Genomic DNA, 20,298 nt, shown 5'->3' on the forward strand with positions numbered 1-20,298 from the left:
TTCTTATCATTACATTAATCTATGAATATGTACTGTTTCTTATCATTACATTAATCTATGGATATGTACTGTTTCTTATCATTACATTAATCTATGGATATGTACTGTTTCTTATCATTACATTAATCTATGGATATGTACTGTTTCTTATCATTACATTAATCTATGGATATGTACTGTTTCTTCTTATCAGTACATTAATCTATGGATATGTACTGTTTCTTCTTATCATTACATTAATCTATGGATATGTACTGTTTCTTCTTATCAGTACATTTATCTATGGATATGTACTGTTTCTTATCATTACATTAATCTATGGATATATACTGTTTCTTGTTATCAGTACATTTATCTATGGATATGTACTGTTTCTAATCATTACATTAATCTGTGGCTATGTACTGTTTCTTATCATTACATTAATCTATGGATATGTACTGTTTCTTCTTATCAGTACATTTATCTATGGATATGTACTGTTTCTAATCGTTACATTAATCTATGGCTATGTACTGTTTCTTATCATTACATTAATCTATGGATATGTACTGTGTCTTATCATTACATTAATCTATGGATATGTACTGTTTCTTATCAGTACATTAATCTATGGATATGTACTGTTTCTTCTTATCAGTACTTTTAATCTTATCTTTATCATAACATTCATCTTTGTATACATACTGTTTCTTCTTATCAGTACAGTAATCTATGGATATGTACTTTTAATCTTATCTTTATCAGTACATTAATCTATGGATATGTACTGTTTCTTCTTATCAGTACTTTTAATCTTATCTTTATCAGTACATTAATCTATGGATGTGTACTTTTAATCTTATCTTTATCATAACATTCATCTTTGTATACATGCTGTTTCATCTTATCTCTACTTTCAGTTTAATAAAACCGAATTGTATGGTTTTGAAACTTGAAATATTGTAGTTTTTATGAGCTTTTGGTCATCAGTTATAATGGGCTAATTTTCACCATTTTACAAATACACACATATCTACCAACATCATGTAACTGTCAGGTGCCATGTTACATGTAGCATGTAACGTGGATGTTAAATTGTAGAGTTTTGATGTCAGCAAAGATTGGTACTTCTGACTGATTAGTTAAGAAGTGCATGTATTCCAGTAGTCTGAGTATTGATTGATTTGAGTACAATTCTGGATGAAGTTTCAATAAATTCCAAGGAACTTTAGAGTTTATGCAAAAATATGTTTTAACTGTGTTTATGACCCTCAAAAACTAAACAAACAAATTCTTAATGCATCTTGAATGATATTTATTATACTTAACAAGACAAATAAAATACATTAGATCACATCTAAACTGTATATATATTAGGTGGTCAAGAAATTAATGTTGTGTTTTGGAACACTTTCATTAACCACCTCTCAAAAAATGTACATCACGTAAAATACTTAAACGAATTGCCTAAACATCACATTAGTGTAGCCTATGTAATGTGTAAAGTTTAGTATACTCTAATCCCGTATAGTGATGGCACACGACGAGACACACATTCGGCATGTAATGCTGTTTCAATGCAAGAAAGGAAACAATGCTTCTGTAGCCACAAAGAATATCAAAGAAGTTTATGGAAATGTTTTGAATGTTTGTAAGTATCAACGATGGTTCAGCAAATTTTGTTCAGGTTATTTTAGCCTTAAAGACTGTAATAGCAGGGGCCGACGTGTTGGAATTGATATTGATGCTCTGAAGACGCTTGTTGAGTTTCTCATGAAACAATATTAAAACATCTAAGGAGTATGGAAAAAACTCCATAAGAAGGTGTTTTGGTGCCTCGTGAACCCTCCAATGATCATTGTTTCCTACGTGTGAATGTTGCTTTGTCTCTTCTGGCACATAATGTGTGTAAACCATTTTTGGACAGAATTGTTGCTGGTGATGAAAAATATATTCTTTATGTGAATATTAAATGCCAGAAAAATGGCTTAGTCCTAGACAAAAACCACTTCCGACCCCAAAAACTGGACTCCATCTGCAGAAAGTGATGCTTTGCATTTGGTGGGACATCAAACGAGTAATTAATTTCAAACTCCTCAATCCACAGCGAACTGTCAATCAGTCAAGATCTATAGTCAGCAACTGGAATGTTTAAATCAAGCCTTTTATCAGAAATGCCCTTCAATCATCAATCAGAAAGGTGTTCTTCTCCACAACAATTCATGTCCACATGTGGCATGTTTGATGCAGCACAAGATTATGGAGTTGGGTTGGGAAGTTCTCCTCCACCCACCATATTCTCCATATATGGCACCATCAGATTACCATCTTCTTCATTCACTGCAATACCATCTTAATGGGAAAATGAATGCAAATATGGAAGGTGTTAAAGAGGACGTCGACATGTTTTTTGCTTCAAAGCCAAGTGATTTCTTTAATCAGGGCATTAACAACCTGGTTGTAAGATGGAAAAGCATCATTGATAAGAATGGAGATTATTTCATTTAATAAATGTTTTGTTTTGATATATAAGTTGTTCTAGTTTTTTCACCTAAAAAAAGCGACATTAATTTCTTGATGACCTAATATAATAGCAAGCTTCCAGTCATTCTTATTACTGACTTCAGACCAACAAAGTAAAGATGACAGATATTAAATTAATTTAACAATTATAAACATTATGTAAATAACTTGTGTCATTGAAATAGAACTGTATAAGTCAAACAATAACACCTCTCTTTAACTTCAGAAATATAGAGTTGGGACAATGTATAAATAAGTTTGCATACAGTTGTACTTTTGTTTTCAATGGTGATTCTGTGACAACATATATTACTATATTTTTATGTTACAAACATGAATGCTGCAGTGTTCATCTAATTTTAATTTCCTTTGACTATTTTTATGCATGTAGTTAAAAAGAAGGGGATAATTTTTTCAAATACAGACAAAATTACGAAAAACGTTCTTTGGTGATAAATCCACCTTGTGATTTAGTTATTTTATTGAAAGAAATTATGTTGCTTTTGAAAATGTATTCCTTTTTTTTATTTCAGGCTGAATCTGACCTTGAGGAATTAAAGTCTTTGCTAGAAGAAGATGTACCTCATGCTATTTCAGTAAGTTTTTCTTTCTTTTTTTAATTCATTCATTTTTACATGTGTGCTAAAGTGTTTTGAAAAATAGTTGTCTTCCAGGCTTGATCCATTCAGGATTTGGTTGTTTGACTTTAAATTGCCCAATTTGTTTAGCTGGTGGCTGTTTGATAAATACTATGAGTCTTACAAGAGCATCAGGTACTTTCTACATTTAATTTTTTTTTGTGTTTTTCAATATTCTGAAGAAATAACTATAAATGCTTGTGTATCACATACAATAATGTCTGCAGTTTACTAAGATGAAATACACTTCTTTCTGTCATAAACTAATATACAACCTTAATTCTGTAGTTTAACAAACACTTTTAATAAAAAACCTTAATTTCTGATAGTGTACATTACCTCTACTCACATAAATAGCTATTCTTGTTCAGTGCTGCCCTCTATATGCAAAATTTTTTTTCGCTTGCCATAAACCTTGAGCTCCCATGTACCCCAAGATCAACGTGGTTTAACAAATGATCATGTAACAACCCTCCTCTAATAGGAGTGCAACACACCTTCCTGATGCATGTGACTCCTTCTATTTGATTCCACAGAACTATCACTTCTCGTTTGGCAGTGCTATCATTAATACGTTTTTTGTTTGTGCTCTCTTCCCATGTTTTGTTTTGTTTTTGAAATATCATATGAAGTGGAGACATTTTCTAGTTTTTTTTCCACTTCACTTTACCTGTTTTAAGTGATAACATACATTTATTGCTACTTCACTTTTTTTGGTTTTCACCGAAGCTTCGGTTTCCACTTCGAAAATATTTTCATTTACTTCCAACACAGTTACCTAGGCTTGAGGTGGTAGTTGATGGAGGAATTGTCAGCTTTAATACATTGAGTGATTGATTGTAATGTGAGTCGACCTTTGTCAGGCCTCGAGGTTGGTGGCCTACACATTTGGATCTGCCAACTTTGGACGGATAAGCTGTTATACTGTTATAGATTTTTGAATATTTTTATATTAATATTATTATTTGTAGTAATTTAGTTTTAATAACATACATTTAGTTAGATTTGTACCTACTTCTTGTAAGGTTAGGATTATTTAATTAACATTTAGTAATATCCTTTTGTTCTACAACGTTAGTTTAGGCTTAACATGTGTTTGTAATTTTAAGCATACCTGTAATTCATCTTACTGGTAAGTTGTAAATTAGGTTAAATATATTGTTTCTTCAACAAATACAATCTACAAAATTTTTTATTTTCAATATACACTTACTTAATTTTACAATATAATGACTTTTTCATTTTCATAATTAATTAGATTTTATACTTTTTACAATTAATTTTTCTTTTGAGAACCCTGGGTCTGGAGTCTGCCACTATTGCTCGCCTTCCTCCTTAAACTGCCAAACTCATTTGGGACAACATCTATTTTGACATCTGATTATGAATTGACCTTCCCAGGCCTCTACTGCTGAGTATGCTAGTCCAACTCAGTCCTTTTTATATATTTTTTTCCCTCCTTTTCCAGACATTAGTTTTAGTTCATGCTGGATCTTTTTATCTCTCTTTTGAGAGATGGTGCTGGAATGCCTTGCCCTCCACAAGCTTTGTTTCATTTTATTTTAGTTTACTTAGCTTCTCTGCACTTCAAATATCTGTTGCATGTATGGGGGACAGACTCTGTTAATCCTATCTCTTTCTCCCTAACCAAGTTTTCCAGCCTTTGTCTTCCCCTATTGCCTTTCCTACTGATATTGGCTACTGTTTACCTCCTTTTTGAGGTATTCTATCTATTTCTTGGGAATTTTTGTGAGATATCTTCCTCCTTACCTCCATGGTGGGGCAATTTCCCTTTTTGTCTCTTTCACTACAAACATGGCTTCTTTGTTTTGGGGATCTTCTGGCTCTTTTCCTCCATCGGTCTATTTTTTTTGGGGGTGGGGGAGGAGAGCGTTACTCCAGTGACTTTAGCATCATGTGGGGTATCTGTATTGCTACATTCGTTTTTCTCCTTTTTGGTTGTTCATTTGTCTCTTTGGCCATTGCATTTTGTATTCATGTTTCATGTACGGCACCTTCCCATCATTTAGCTGTCGTACATATAAGCATTCCTCCATTAGTCATATATTATCTATGCAGATTAGAGTTCTGTGATTGATCTCTTCCACCTAATTCACTTCTTGGTTCTTTCCCTTTTTTTTTCTATATTGTTTCTGATCTGTATGTCTTTGTCTCCAGTTCCTCATCCACTTGCCTTGTTTGTTAATGCATTCAAGCGGGATTTGGACATATTTATACATTTATTTTTTCATCCCATTCATTATCTTTCCCAGGTGATTTTGTTCATCCTTGCCACTCTGTGTCAGATCTTTCCGATTGCTCCATCCCTATCGACACGGATATGTCTTTTTCAGGTGCTTCAGCTCAATCTGTCCTTTTTGTTCTGGATCGATTTTTCCTACCCTCCACTTTAGTGGCTCATGGGGCATGTTCTTCCTTCTCTTCATTTTTGTTTCCTTCTATCTCTCATCTTTAATCCCAGTTGAATTCGGTTGGCCTTCTATGTCTCATACCTGCTCTGGGTTGCTTCTTTACCTTCAAGGCATCTTTCCATTGGTTCCCTTTCCTGCTGTTTTATCCTCTGGCACCACTCCTCTGTTTGTGACTTTTTCCTTTCTCCCTTGCCTTTGGATTCGGCTTTTGAATCGATTGGCCTTTTCTTTCTTGTCTCCTTTTTCCTCATAATCAATTCCTGGTTTCTTCACTCTGATTAGGCACATTCCCTTTTACATGCATCTCACCCTCATCATATGTTGGAGGTACTTCTTCTGTCGAGCACTGGGACTACACCTCATATGTAAATCTCCAGTTATCTGCTTTGGATAGCTGTTTCTTCCTCATTGGGGTACCATCTTCCATCTGTTGCCATCCTTCACTCTTTGGTGAGATTGTCACTGGCTAAGATAGCTTTTTTGTATATATATATATATACCTCTAATTTTTCAGGGGCATGTTCCTTTTTTCTTTATGGATCCTGCTCTGTGGTGAGTAGTGCCTGTCCAGTTATACTTAAACTAGCTAAATCTGTGCTGTAAAGCCATGATGACTTAATAATTATAATTTCCATGGCCACTAAACACACACACTGGTGAGATGGGGTGTTCCACAAGATCGCTCGTAGGTTTTCCCCACAATATATTTGCTTCATTCATAAGCCTGTTCTGGAACTTACTAACCCATGGAATTCATGGGTAAAGCAGAAGGGGATATCTGCCCATCCCTGCCATTCCTTAGATTGGATATATCGAGAGCGGATAAGATATATAAGAATAGGGTTTTTGTGGTCTCCCATTGTACTATTTCCAGTGTTGATGTTCCTCTGGGCCCTCCTCCCTTTTTCTTCCAATGAAGTATGGGAGTCCTTACCACTTTTTAGTTCCAATCTGCTGAGGTGGTGGGCCATGAAGGTACCCTCCTGAATATGATAGTTATATCTGATGCAAATAATGATAAAACATTCAGTTGAGAGTTGGGCAGTGGTATTCTGTTGGTGTAGATGACGAGATGTCCTCCAACCTGATGCTCCATGTTTGTACGGGTTTATCCATGAGGATGTTGCAGCTTTGGAGTGAGCAGTCAAAATTGCAGTTCACTCCTTTGATTGGGATCTCTCATCCTACCCCCCACATGGATGTTTTCCCAGTAGCTGGGTTTTGGATTCAGAGCTAAACTAATCAACATAAGTCCTCTTACATGTATTATAGGTGTCTCTGTTTCCTCACTTATACTCTTGTTCCCTCCACCTGTGTTGTGGGTCACAGTGGTAGAACTTGCAGATTAATACAGTTCTTCCTCTTATGCTATCCCTTGATGATGTTCTTTATACCAAGAATGTTATTGTGTTGGGGGTGGTTCTTGTCAGATTGGTGTTGAGTGAGATAATTTACATTATAGAGACATCTTTACTATACTGATCATCTGGATGTCAGGTTCTGGGATCGCGCAAACAATTTATGACATTGCTATCATGTGTCCCATTCAGAGATCTGGTGGGTAAGAGATTCCCTCCCATCTGCTGAACTTGAGATGAAGACACTTTGATCTTCTTTCCTACCCACATATGGATGTCAGTTCCCAGTGGCTGGGTTTTGGATGCAGTTGACTTGCCGCGTATAGTCAGTCACACCCTAGCCACTTAGAAGCACATACTTTTACTTTCGCCCACATTGATGTACTCCAACATCCTATGGTTCGAATCCTTATCCAACCATTGTTCTCTCCTTTTTAGATATGTTCCTCCCAATTTCTACCGATATCTGCAACACCTCTTTCCACACTGGGCAAAGAACATACCTGGTACAGAAGTGGTGTGGTCTCCCACATATCATCCTCTACTGCAAGGATCTACTCTTTAAGGGTGTTCTTCAGATGCTTCTTTCTTTCTCTCGTACCAGACCCTCCACTTATTCAATGTAGAATTCTAGCTATTTATGTGAGAAGAGGTAATGTACCATATCAGAAGTTATAATTTTTCTATACTGAAAATGTATTTCCAATAGGTACTTACCTCCTTTCACACTTCCCACCTTTCCTCCTCACTGAAAACCAGTGCTTCCATTTTCTGCCAAAACTCGAAGTGATTGTTTGGTAGAATCAAATAGAGGGAGTTGCATTCGTCAGGAGGATATGTCATACTCATTTTGGTGGAGGGTTGTCGCAGTTGAACCACATTGATCTTGGGGTACATGGGGGCTCAAGGCTTGTGGCATGCAAAAATAGTTTTGTATATAGAGGGCAGCACTGAACAAGAATAGCTATTGATGTGAGTAGAGGTAATGTACACTATCAGAAATTAAGGTTTTTATTAAAAGTGTTTGTTAAACTACAGAATTAAGGCTGTATATTAGTTTATTCAGATTTATTCAGTAAGTATTCAGATTTACAGTGCTAAACTGAGAGATTTGATTCCCCTTGGTGGACACAGCAGATAACCGAATGTGGCTTTTCTATAAGAAAACACACACACATACACATTAAATTTTCTATAACACAACATATGCATGGTGTGGGGAGACGGTACACGAACATCTTGTATATCTCAGAGTGTACACTAGCACTCTCTAAGGAGGAATGCATTGAAAAAAAAAATGGCTGCCACCATTGCAATAAAGTATAAACTCAGATAAAGTTGATACTACAACAGCCACCATAATGCTGATATGAAAAGCCGTTTCTTGAGTCATACCCCCTTCTTACTTTGACCTGTGACCTTAAAATTTCATTCCCTAAGTCACTTCTGTGGCCAATAACCATCAATTAATTAATAATGGGTTTCCCAGTATTACAATTGTTTGAAGATACTTTGTAAGTTACCTGTGTTTTCCAGTTGATTTTCATAATAAGAATTTTTAAAAAAATATTTTTTTTTAAATTCCGATTGACAAGCCAATTTATGGTATCAATTCCAGGAATAATGTTATTTTTGGCATGGAGATAAATTAGGTCTTTTCTATTCTATTTACCATCGCACAACAATTGGGGGGGGGGTCATTCTCAGATGAGACTGTCAGTGATCTTATTCTCTGGTGGTCCTTCAGAGTCTCTGAGGCTGCAATTGAGGGCGATCCTCAGGATTCTGGAGAGAATTTAGATTTGCTTTTTCCTGTGCCTTCTTTTAGTCTGTTGGCTTTTCAGTCCTCCTATGGAAGAGTGATGAGTTTGGGGACTCACAGTGCTGGGATTTGATTCCCTATGGTGGCAGATAACCCAATGTTGCTTTGCTCTAATGCAGCAAATCTACCTGAGAAAATGTTGTTCTAATCAATGATAATTAACACAGTCTTTAAATGACCTATCAAAAACATTTGATTTGTTTTCTTGTGTTGGTTCATCAAGAGTGTGATGTTTTAGGCCTTTTCCCAGTTGCTTTTGAACCTGCACTTTAATTGGTGGCTGAAAGGTCTGGGAGCAAATTTTTAATTTTCTCTCCATCTATTGATATTGTGGTTCATGCTGGATGGTTTACTTCTCAGTTATGTTAAGGGGCAGTTATGCCTTACCCGACACTTTGTCGAAACTTCGTGATTTAGCCAACCACTGCCAGGTGGAAGCATTTTCTGACTCTCAAATAATACATCTGCTCCTCGAATTTCAGAATTCTAAGGTGGAATTTGTGGTTAACCTGAACAGATCAATGTCACCCAATGGTATAGGGTAAGTCTAGAGACTTACAACTATGGATATGTTACAACTATGGAAAAGTCTAGAGACTTACAACTCTAAAATCCAACGTTTTGTTTTTCCTTTCACTTCACTTTGTTGGAAGACTCAGGATCACCAACTTCATTTATGACGAGCTGGATTCATTCTTATCATGCACATAAGTTCAATTTTCAGCTTCTACATTCGTCCCTGTTATTTTTGGAGTCCCGAATTTCATTGGCTCCTACAGGGGTCATAGTTCCACCCATATTCGTAGGTCCCGACCCCCGACATCAGCCTCTCGGTTCTGCTGGTCAGCCGGATCACTGCCAGCAGTGTTGCCGCTTATTGTATACCTTCAGGGACTATGGGGGCTTGGCTTTAAGAATTTCTGGACATGTGGTAACCTCAATCACAGATCCAGGAGCACTGCAGGTTCTTGAGTCAGGATTAATCATTCAATTCACATCTTCATTAGTATTATCCACCAAACCTGTAGGGTTACTGTCTCCCACAGATCATTGAGATTTGGAACTTAGTTCTAGGACTGTCAGAGTTTGGTTGGTCTGGGGGTAGTGAGAGGGTCATGCTAGTTCTTGAAAAGTTTTATTCCTGTTGGTTATTGGGCCTATGCAGACAGGAGATTGGTATTAAGTCATTGATCTTTCTTGTCTATATCAATGCCTAGATTCTCTAAGGTTCGTAAGTTACTCATTCTTCCATCTGAGTTGATATTTTTTACTGGGATTGTAGATGTCCAACTTTGTTGTAGTTGGCTCCTATCTGCACATTACCATACTGGTGGAGTCCCACCACTATTGGTGTTTGTTGTGCACAAGGGTCAGGTACTGCATTTCTGGGTTTTTACCTTCAAACTTGTATCGGCTTCACAAAGGTCCTGCTGTATCCTATAGGTTTTTTCTCATCACCTCCATTCCATCATACAGTGCACACACAATTACATGGATGACTGGTTACTACTGGCACCATCTCATCAGACCATCACATCCTGATTCTACTCTCAGAAAGAACCAAGGCAGGCTTCATTTTCAGGACTGAGGCTTCTATTCTTGCTCCAATTTTATATGTCCTCAGTTTAGGTATTTTTTATTTTTCACCTTGTCTCTCAGTTGGGCTCAGCTGTCTGTCATCCAGCTCAATGTTATTAAATAGGTTGCTCGACTCTTACTTACCTCTCCTTCTCCCATTGCATGGATGGTTCTTTCTCTTCTGGAAATGTGGGCATCACTTGCATTCCTTATACCTTTGTGATGAGAGCACAAGATATCCTTTTAATGGTCTTTATGCGACCAAGAGATCATAAATATTGATTCACTGGATTCCCAGGTTTCCTTAGTCGGGATCGTTCTTCGATCTCTAAGGGTTGTTAAGTTAGGACACTACTACAATATGGGTTCCTCTATCTCCTCCACGTCCAGAGTTCCATCTCTTCATGAATGCCTTGCTTAAGGGATGGAGTACATATACCAACAGTCAGGTATTCCAGGGTCTATGCACAGACAAAGAGGCTTTCCTACACCATGTTTTAGTCCTTCCTGCTCTTCAACAGGCAATTCCCCATGGTCTGGGCTTATTAAGGGGAAAATCGCCATGCTTCACTCTGACAATTTCTTGGTGGTGTCTTGTGTTTCTCATCAAGGAGGCACTTGGTCCAGGGCTTCTTTTTTCAAACTTTGGCCTTCCATTCTCAGGACAGTTCCTATCTTATTATCCTACTAGCTTGCCATGTTCCATGGGTGACGCCTGCAGTAGCAGGTCAATTGTCTCAATCCAATCAGATTCTCCCAACAGAATAGATGCTGCATTGCAGGGTTCTGTTAGATTGGTTCTCATTTTTCAACTCTGATTGGTGGGTTGGCCTCTCATTGGATCACCCAACTACTGATAATTGGGTCTCCAGTACCTCATCATTGGGCTTTGGCAATGGATGCATTCCATCAGGATAGGATGGGATTACAACTGTAGGTGTTCCCTCCACTTCATATGTTACCTAGGGTACTAAATATGATTTGTTCTAACCCATTGTCTGGTCCTGTTGATAGCACCAGATTGGCTGCTACATCCTGGTATCTCTTTCTGCAGTACTTTCTGGAATGTCCACCTCCTCCACTTCTTCTTAGCCTATCTCTGTGGAGGCAGCCATGATTTGACATGTTATACCCAGCTCAAGCTGCAGGCATAGACGTTCTGCAGTCTTTCACATGGTATCAGGATTTAATTTCTAGGGTTGCAATGTATCTCTCTCAGTTTTTGCTTGGTACTGGGATGAAAATTTCTCAACAGAAATGACAGACATATCCACAATGGTGTATTGAGAGGAGGTTTAAACCATTTCGATCAGAAGTGCCAACCATAACTCGTTTTTTGACCAGGCTTTTTGGCAGAGATTTTGCATCTTCCACAATTGCTCTGTTTAAGGTGGCCTCACCACCTACTATTTAATTCTCATGACTGCATATTCTTTGAGTCCCCAGTCCTCTCTGGATTCCTCAAGATATTTGGGTCCTAGGTCCAAAATGACCATTCTAGTTACCTAACAGGTATTTTAAGGTTACATTACATGTTCTTTCTCAACACTTGTTTGTGACCTGACTCTTATATGCCATGTATCCCCTGTACCTGAAGGTTTATTTTTCATGGCTGCTGACCTACAGACATCATTGGTCGGGGTGATTTGCATTGTTTGTCCACAGACCCCATTCTCATTCTCTCTATGTCCAAATCACTGTCAGACAGGGAATGGGATAAATCCTTATTACCGATTCATCTGATCACTATTTCTCACTTGTCTGTTCAATCAGATTTCGATTGTGATCATGTTCAATGAGGGTCTTGAAGGTTTTGTTGTCTGCACTAATGCCTTTAGAGATGCTAGGCAATGTCTTTTTATTCTGGGCTCTCTTTGAAGGTGAAGAATCTTCTGTGAGTCACGTCTAATCAGATTTACCACATTTTGTCACATGTTTTTCTCCAGGTGTTAGTAGGAGTGGTAACAGCCTATGCTAGAGCTCACTCATAATGCCGGTTCAGGTTTGATGCTTGGCTATCCGGTTGGGGTGTGCATGGCCCTTCTTTTGATCAATACTGGTTCAATACATTGTTCATGGAAGAGGGTGCACTGTCCCCTCGTAATTCAGAATGCAGAATGGTCCCATTGTGGATCCTTGGTTGAGCACAGTTGTTCCACATCCTCCCTATAATTACCAGGGTAAGTGGGATGTCCCTTACTCACACAGTTAAGGAGTGAGGAGAAGTGTTTATAATTCCAGACCGGATGAATTCTGTTTCCTCAGGTTGAGTTAGGCATACATGAACCCATCATTCTGAGCCTGGGGGTGTTGCCTTTTGGTCTTCTTCAGGTGGAGGAGAAAGTTTGTCCACTTCAGTGTTGCTTACCTTCATGTTGTGATTCCACTGGCTCAGAATGCATCACTCTGTGGCTATAGGTTGGGATCCACTAATAGTATATATACACACACACACACACACACACACACACACACACACACAAATATATAACGTTTGTGGTCCAATTGCTCTAGCCACCAATGTGGGATATAGGGACTGTGATTCCTTGATTCCAATCCAGAGTAGTGGAACCTCAGCTATCTGGTAGTGGCATGGCCTATAGTCAGGGGCATCGAGAGCCAGCCTATAACCCATGGTCAGCAATATCAACAGGGCCACTTTCACTTTATTTATTAACTTTTGCCAATTTTTCATAAAAGAAATTTAGGGGACCAATTTCTTCATAAATCCATGAAAAAGCAGTAGCCATTTTACCTCATTAAGCAGTATGCAAACTCTGGGCCCTGGCACAGCTGCCCCCTTGCCCCTCCCCCCTACTCTCATCAGCCCTGCCTATAGAGATGATAACTCATGCCATGGAGGTATTATAATGTGATGGTCAATCCCACTATTCATTGGTAAATGAGTAGCCCAAGAGTTGGCAGTGGGTGGTGATGACTAACTGCCTTCCCTCTAGTCTATCACTGCTAAATTAGGGATGGCTAGAGCAGATAGCCCTTGTGTAGCTTTGCACAAAATTAAAAACAATCTAAACTAAAGCTGACTAGGGTGCCAATTTTCTGTTGATACATCCATGATCTATGTAGTTGCTTTCTGTATGGATAATGCCCTCACTGGCCCCTTCACTTTATCAATGTGGGATTCTAGCTTTAAGTGGGAATGGAGGTAACTATGATTTGGAAGTTAACATTTTTCTAAAATGAAAATGTTTTTCCAATAATACTTATCTCTACTCACACTCTCCCACCCTTCCTCCCCACTAAGAGCTCATGTTAGAGACTGAGATTGAGTCAGTCTTAAAAAAGTGATTATCTGAATGAGGTGCTTATATACAGTACCAGGATAGAGAACACATTAATGTAGGTGGAGAGTGTCACAAGATAAATATTACCAAGGGCATTAAAGTGGGGTATAAAAGACTGAAGCAATTGAGAAAAAGTCAGACCAATGCTTAGATGGGCAACAGAAAAAAAACACTGGCAGTCAAGTAATAGCTATAAGTGTGAAAGGAGGTAAGTATTATTGAAAATACATTTTCAATTTAGGAAAATATTAACGTTTATAACTCGGATAAAGGAGAGGTACCTCAGTTTTTACTAAATAAGGTACTGCAAAAGTTGTAGAGGTATAGAAAAGTAGATTTGTTTCTTCTGTATTTTACATAAGCTAAAAACAGCATAATTCCAGTGTAAATGATGTTGTCATTACCCCTTTAAGTTAGCTTTCTTACAAGTATCTGATGTTCCTTTAAAAAGCTTAAGTACAGGGTGAAAAGGCTGCTTTTCTACTGGTAAAATTGTATACCAGTTTAGTGGAGGTTGTGTCATAATCTTGACATATATTTGCCCATTGCTATGCATTATGTATAGAGAATTTAGTTACACAAAAAGTATAAATGCTCACTATATTCTGAAACAAATCTCAATGACAATCTCCAGCTGCAGCTTTACATTTTACATATCAAACTAATGTGATCAAGTAGTCAATAGTTACAGTAAATCATCATGTATATATCATAACTACTGTAAATCATCTAAAACTGTATCAGCTAGCTAAATGCATTAAGTTAGCTATCCTTTGCCCATAGTTGAGCATAAATAAAGCCAGCAAAGAAGATAAATAAGAAATTGGGAATTTCAAAACCTCCAAATAGGGAGCATAACAAGTATGCAAACAAAGCTAGAGATACTATAGCCATTATTTATTCAAACTACAAACCCCTATTTTGGCTCCATGCTGGTACCTAGAATTACATTTGGTGGAGTCAAAATAGAGGTTTGTAGTTTGAGTAAATAATGTCTACAGTGTTCTCAGCCTTGTTTGCTTACTGTTTTATGATCCCTATTTGCAGGCTTTGAAATCCTTAATTTTTTTATTTATCTTGTTTATTTCAAAGCACAAAGTTTTCCTTGAACTGTTGGAACAACCTTAATTTTCTAGTTTAACATAGACTTTAATAAACAGTCATAATTCTCCTGTGTAACAAACACTTAATAAACAGCCTTAATTCTCTAGTTTAAGAAACACTTTGAATGAACAACATTGAGTCTCTAGTGTAACAAATACTTTTAATAAGCAACCTTAATTCTGTAGTTCAACGAACACTTTGAATAAACAGTCTTAAGTCCCTAGTGTAACAAATACTTTTAATAAGCAACCTTAACTCTCTAGTTTAACAAAGACTTTTATTAAACAACCTAAATTCTGTTCTTCAATAAACACTTTGAATACACAACCTTAGTTCTGTAGTTCAACAAACACTTTTAATAAACAGCTTTAATTCTGTAGTTCAACAAACATTTTGAATAAACAGTCTTAATTCTCTAGTTTAAGAAACACATTGAATAAACAACCTTGAGTCTCTTGTGTAACAAATACTTTTAATAAGCAACCTTAAGTCTCTAGTGTAACAAATACTTTTAATAAGCAACCTTAAGTCTCTGGTTTAACAAAGACTTTTATTAAACAACCTAAATTATATTCTTCAATAAACACTTTGAATAAATAACCTTAATTCTGTAGTTCAACAAACACTTTTAATAAACAACCTTAATTCTCTAGTTCAACAAATATTTCTATAGTAATTGTTCAAAGAGAATGCATCAAATGTAGCATTTTAATGAGTTTTGAATAAACTTCATCTTGGCCTTAGTGTTAAATCATGTTTAAAATACTACTAACCCCCATGAAAGTTAAACCATGAAAAGACACATGAAGTTTGTTTGAAATATCTAAATGTTTCTGTTTTAGTGGAATAATTAATACATGTTTCTGTATCCTTAACTTTTTGAAACAACCACACTAACACGTTGTTGCCTCAAAGTTTACATCTAATGTATTTTTTGTACGTGAGAATGTAGCAAAAGTTTTAGCTGATATTATGAGTTTGTATATATGCCATCTTTATGTAGTCTTAATGAACTTGCTATGATTTTTTGTATATGCCACATCTGTAGGCATATTATGTTTCCACAGTATTTGGTTAATAGTTTGTTTTATGTCTTTTGGTCATATTGTGGTATAGTCAGGTAAAACTGATTTCCCCCAAGAGTGAAAATGATAGGTCTGCAAAATAACTGGATATTTGACCAGTACATTTATTAAAAATGAATTCTGAGTTCTCTGAACATGACTGAATTTGTGAAAGAAAGAGATTGGACATGAATGATTAAGTACAAAATGGTCTTTTGTTTATTAACACTAACGACAGTGTGATTATTTATTTTGTATGACAGACAGTTGCCTTTTCTGAAGAGCTAAAATCTGTAAATCTCTGTAAAATATGTCCCAGACAGAGAAAACATAGTGTTATATAAACAAGACCAGAATGTTATACTTCCCAGGGCAACTTGTGCCACCCACGTGATTGTTGGTCAATGCTTATTAATCATAAGGAAGGTCCTAGTCTCTAGGCATCACTTGACCTGCCAGTGGAAAAAATACTGATGTCTACTTTCACAACTTTGCAGAAACCTTTCCCATGGGAAGATTGCATATACACCTGAATAAATGAACAGTTTTAAAAATTTCTATATTAAAACATGGTGATAGCAAACACATGGTTTGCCTGCATATCACAATTTTATGTATGGTGATAAAGCTAGTTTTCTTATATGCTAAGTTTGATGTTGTGTAAATAAACATAATTTTTAATTCTCTATTTGCATTTAATTAAACTGGTACATTTCTCTTTAATGATCTGTGTTTTAACTGAAAGTATATATTTTAGGATTTATGTGTTTTCACTGAATGACAACTGAACTTACTTTCAGCTAAGCTTTTTTTTTACTTTTTAAATTAACTTGTGTATTTTTTAGTTTTAGTTTTATGATTATTGTACAATTGAGCTATTGTTATAATAAATCTAGTCTGCATCATCCTTCAAAATAAACATGTTCTTCACTATATCTGTAGTTCTACTTTCTGTTATGAAGCAGGAGCACCATTTCAGATGGTGAAACTTTCATTGGAGGTTCAGTGGAGTTAGGCCCTGAATGATCTTACTTTTTGTAAAAGAATAAAAGGTAAAAGTCCTTTATGGAGTTATACTTGGAGAACTTCAACTCTCGGTGTGGTCAGGTGTAGACTGATGTATGTCATGTGGGTTTAATTGCGTTCCTTATTGTTGTAAGAACCTTTATAATATTCTCTATGACATAATGAAGAGGGGTCCTTCTGTTCTAAACACCCTTGTTGTGACCATACCACATATTTTTATGGATTTAAACATTTACTTCTGGAATATGAGTTTAGTGATTATTAATGCTTCCTGAAGGTTTGGGCCACATATATATATACATATATATATTATAGATAAATAAATTACACAGAATTCTGTTTTTAATAAAAAGGAATTGTTTCTTCTAGGAAATGAAATTTCTTCTTCTTGAACAAAAGTATCTAGAGCATTTAGAAAATGGCCATGTACTAGAAGCATTGCAGTGTCTGCGAGGTGAAATTACTCCATTAAAACACAACACTAACCGTGTCCACGAGCTTAGCAGGTATGCTGCACTATATGTTGTAGATGGAATTTGCAAGTTACCTTAGTTGTAGATTTCCTCTGTATTGATTTATGACATTATGTACTTTTTGGACAATTTGTGAGATAGAATATACTCCATTTATTAATTGGTTATTTTTAGTTTGGATCCGTATAATTGTATTACTTTTGATCAATAATGGCAGTAGAATTACTAGACGTGGATTTAGAAATTGTATCTGCTATTAATATTTCAGTTATATTCATTTTTCATTTAATAGTTCTCTCTTACGTTTAATTCTGTGTTACTTATAACCAATAGAAAGCCAAGGTTTTCATCTATCAAATGACATATTATATTACATTGTTTTCTGAACAGAGAATTGTCAATTTGTCTTTTAGTACATGCTTTGTTCCCACGGAAAACATATCAACTAGCTTGAATGAATTGGTAACAGATCTTGCTGCATAGTTAGAAATCCAGAAAAGTTGTGATCATTGTGGGACATTTTCTGTTTTTTCCATGTTATTATTCTGTATTCTTTGGTGCATTATTTAATTAAATGAAAATTATTTAGTGCATTACTACCATTAGTATTAAAAAAAAAGTAGGGTTAAGTGTCATCGACAGTGAACAGCAAAAAAAAGAAGGTCCAAGTAAGTACTTTATATCTTATTTTTCATATGTATTCTTTATTTATTATTATAAAAGTAGCTAAAATGTAAAAATAGGAATCTTTTTTAGGTTAATTAAAGTTAGATAAGGTAAAATAAATAATAATAATATAATAAAAATGTTTCACGAGGCATGCATGCGAGCAGCTCGGAATAGCTCATGGGTAATGTAATTCAATACCGTAACATGAGCTCCACGTGCCCCAAGTGATTTACAACTTATGATGACATGAATAGTAGTTAGACATGGTCCAAAGGGCAATAAAATACAAAAACTTAAATTTAAAGGTACTTAGGATAAATGAATATAGTTTCATGTTACAATTTGAAGTCATTATAGAAAAATATTGCTACATATAGTGATTCAAACAGAGTGGCCTTACATACACCTACTTCTGTCTATGACGGGAATAACAAATCAAAAGCTCAGGATGTCCCTCTGTTGGTTTTCTCAGTCTCTAGAAGATGGGAACTTCCTAGATTATTTCTGTCTTGAATCGTTGAAGGATGTGGTAATTGAAAATGTTGTTCAAAAAACAATATTTTTTTACTCAAATACAGTTTATTTAGTAATCCTAATAAATTACAGTGGAATTCTGCAATATTGATAGAGTAATTTATAATATTTGGTTATTTCAAAAGGAATATATAAAACCTTATTTTGTTTTACATTCTCCATGTGCTTAGCAAATTATGGCAAGTGGGCAAATGAGTACAAAGTTTATAAGTAGAAAAAAAATCATTGTTTTCTTTATTTCTTTATTTACGCTTCTATGTTTTAAGAAAAATAACTGAAATTTAAGAACTTAGTTTGTAAATAATATATATATGCATATGTAATATATTATAATTGAAATGTGACTGTATTTTACAAAATACTGGTTCATTAGAATAAACTGATGACACAGGTCACTTTGTAAAGGCCAGTTTTATACAACTGGATATAGTAACATGACTGCACATGTGCCGCATTATTGCAATTTCTGTAATGTTAGTTAGACATGGCTGAAAGATCAACAAAATAAATAAAAAATTACATATAGATGTATAATGTTATGAGATTTAAACTATTTAGACTAAACATTTATGGTTTCTTGCTATAATTTATAGTCATTCTAAAACGAAAAAAGTGTAATTTATATCTGATGAAACTTAGTTGAATGGACGGCAACTGCCTCTTGTAGAAACACAAGTGTAGAGGACAACGTTTCAAAAGTCTTCTTTTTTTTTGTCTTCAGGTCAGTGTGTGTGTGTAGTCTGTTTTTATAGTATTCTGGTGGATTGTGGAGAGCGTGTTATGATTGGTTGGTTTATCCCTGTTTCTGATTGGTGAAGAGACTTCCTGTGGTATCAACCAATGGTAGCCACAGGTTATTCACTTCTGATCTGGAATCTCTGTTTGGTGAAAGTTTTACTGTGTTAATGTAAAATGATTCTTTAATTTTTGTATTCCAAAATTTTTCTGTGTCGATGATTCTAGTTTTTTCCCAGTCATCCTTGTGTTTCTACAACAGGCAGTTGCCATTCATTCAACTAAGTTTCATCATGAATACTCTGCTTAAACAATCTATCAAAGAGTAATTTATATCTAAATTTTATGTTGGTTACAAAGTCAATCAAATTGACCTAACTCATACAGAGATACAGTAGTGAAAATGACAGATAAAACATGAAGTTTTTCTAAAAAAAGTTTGATAATTATCTGGAGGTTATTAAGAGGTTATAAAGATTTCGCATGTGATATTTAACTATTTTCTGATGCATAAAAGTATTTTTAATATTAAAATAAAATTATTTTGCATGTTGGATAGTCAACATTCGAAAAGAAAAAATGCATTAAATCATTACTTAAAAAATCTTAAACTTAATAAAAAAAATTGATATTTTGTGTACTAAAGCCTTGTAATGTTTCCTCATAATCTGCAAAATTTCATAAAGATACGCTTCATGTATTAAAAGTTATAGTTTGTAAACTATGATTTTTTTTTTTTATCTTGCCTTATAAAATTAAGATCTTAAACTTATATACTATTAACATATGGATTATTAGCAACAAATCTATGCCATTGTAATTGGTATAACATAAACAAAATGTAGTTTAATAAATTTTTGAATGTAAGTCACTAAATACCTCGTGACATGCATAGTAAAGGATGCCTGTGCAGATAGGGTTAATCTATCTGGCTGAGTATCTATTCCTTAAAATTCAACTGCGGAATGTTTTTAGTGAGGCTGATAAAATTCAATCCCATAAATCACAAAATATTTATATTAATTTATTAAGTAATTTTGTGTATATATATACAC

The 20,298-nt window shown here is 35.3% G+C and overlaps 1 protein-coding gene across 1 annotated transcript in view; it reads left to right on the forward strand.

Annotated features, from left to right (window-relative positions):
• Positions 1-20,298, forward strand: part of LOC106469768 (WD repeat-containing protein 26-like) — a gene marked incomplete at its 3' end in the record, with an annotated part of 53,041 nt that overhangs the window by 11,540 nt on the left and 21,203 nt on the right. Inside the window, exons 3-4 of the mRNA XM_013930278.2 lie at positions 3,039-3,101; positions 17,202-17,338. Of these exons, the coding sequence (XP_013785732.1) occupies positions 3,039-3,101; positions 17,202-17,338 (200 nt within the window). The remainder of the gene's footprint in view (positions 1-3,038; positions 3,102-17,201; positions 17,339-20,298) is intronic.

Source organism: Limulus polyphemus, unplaced genomic scaffold, assembly GCF_000517525.1.
Source record: "Limulus polyphemus unplaced genomic scaffold, Limulus_polyphemus-2.1.2 Scaffold3648, whole genome shotgun sequence".
Taxonomy (NCBI): domain Eukaryota; kingdom Metazoa; phylum Arthropoda; class Merostomata; order Xiphosura; family Limulidae; genus Limulus; species Limulus polyphemus.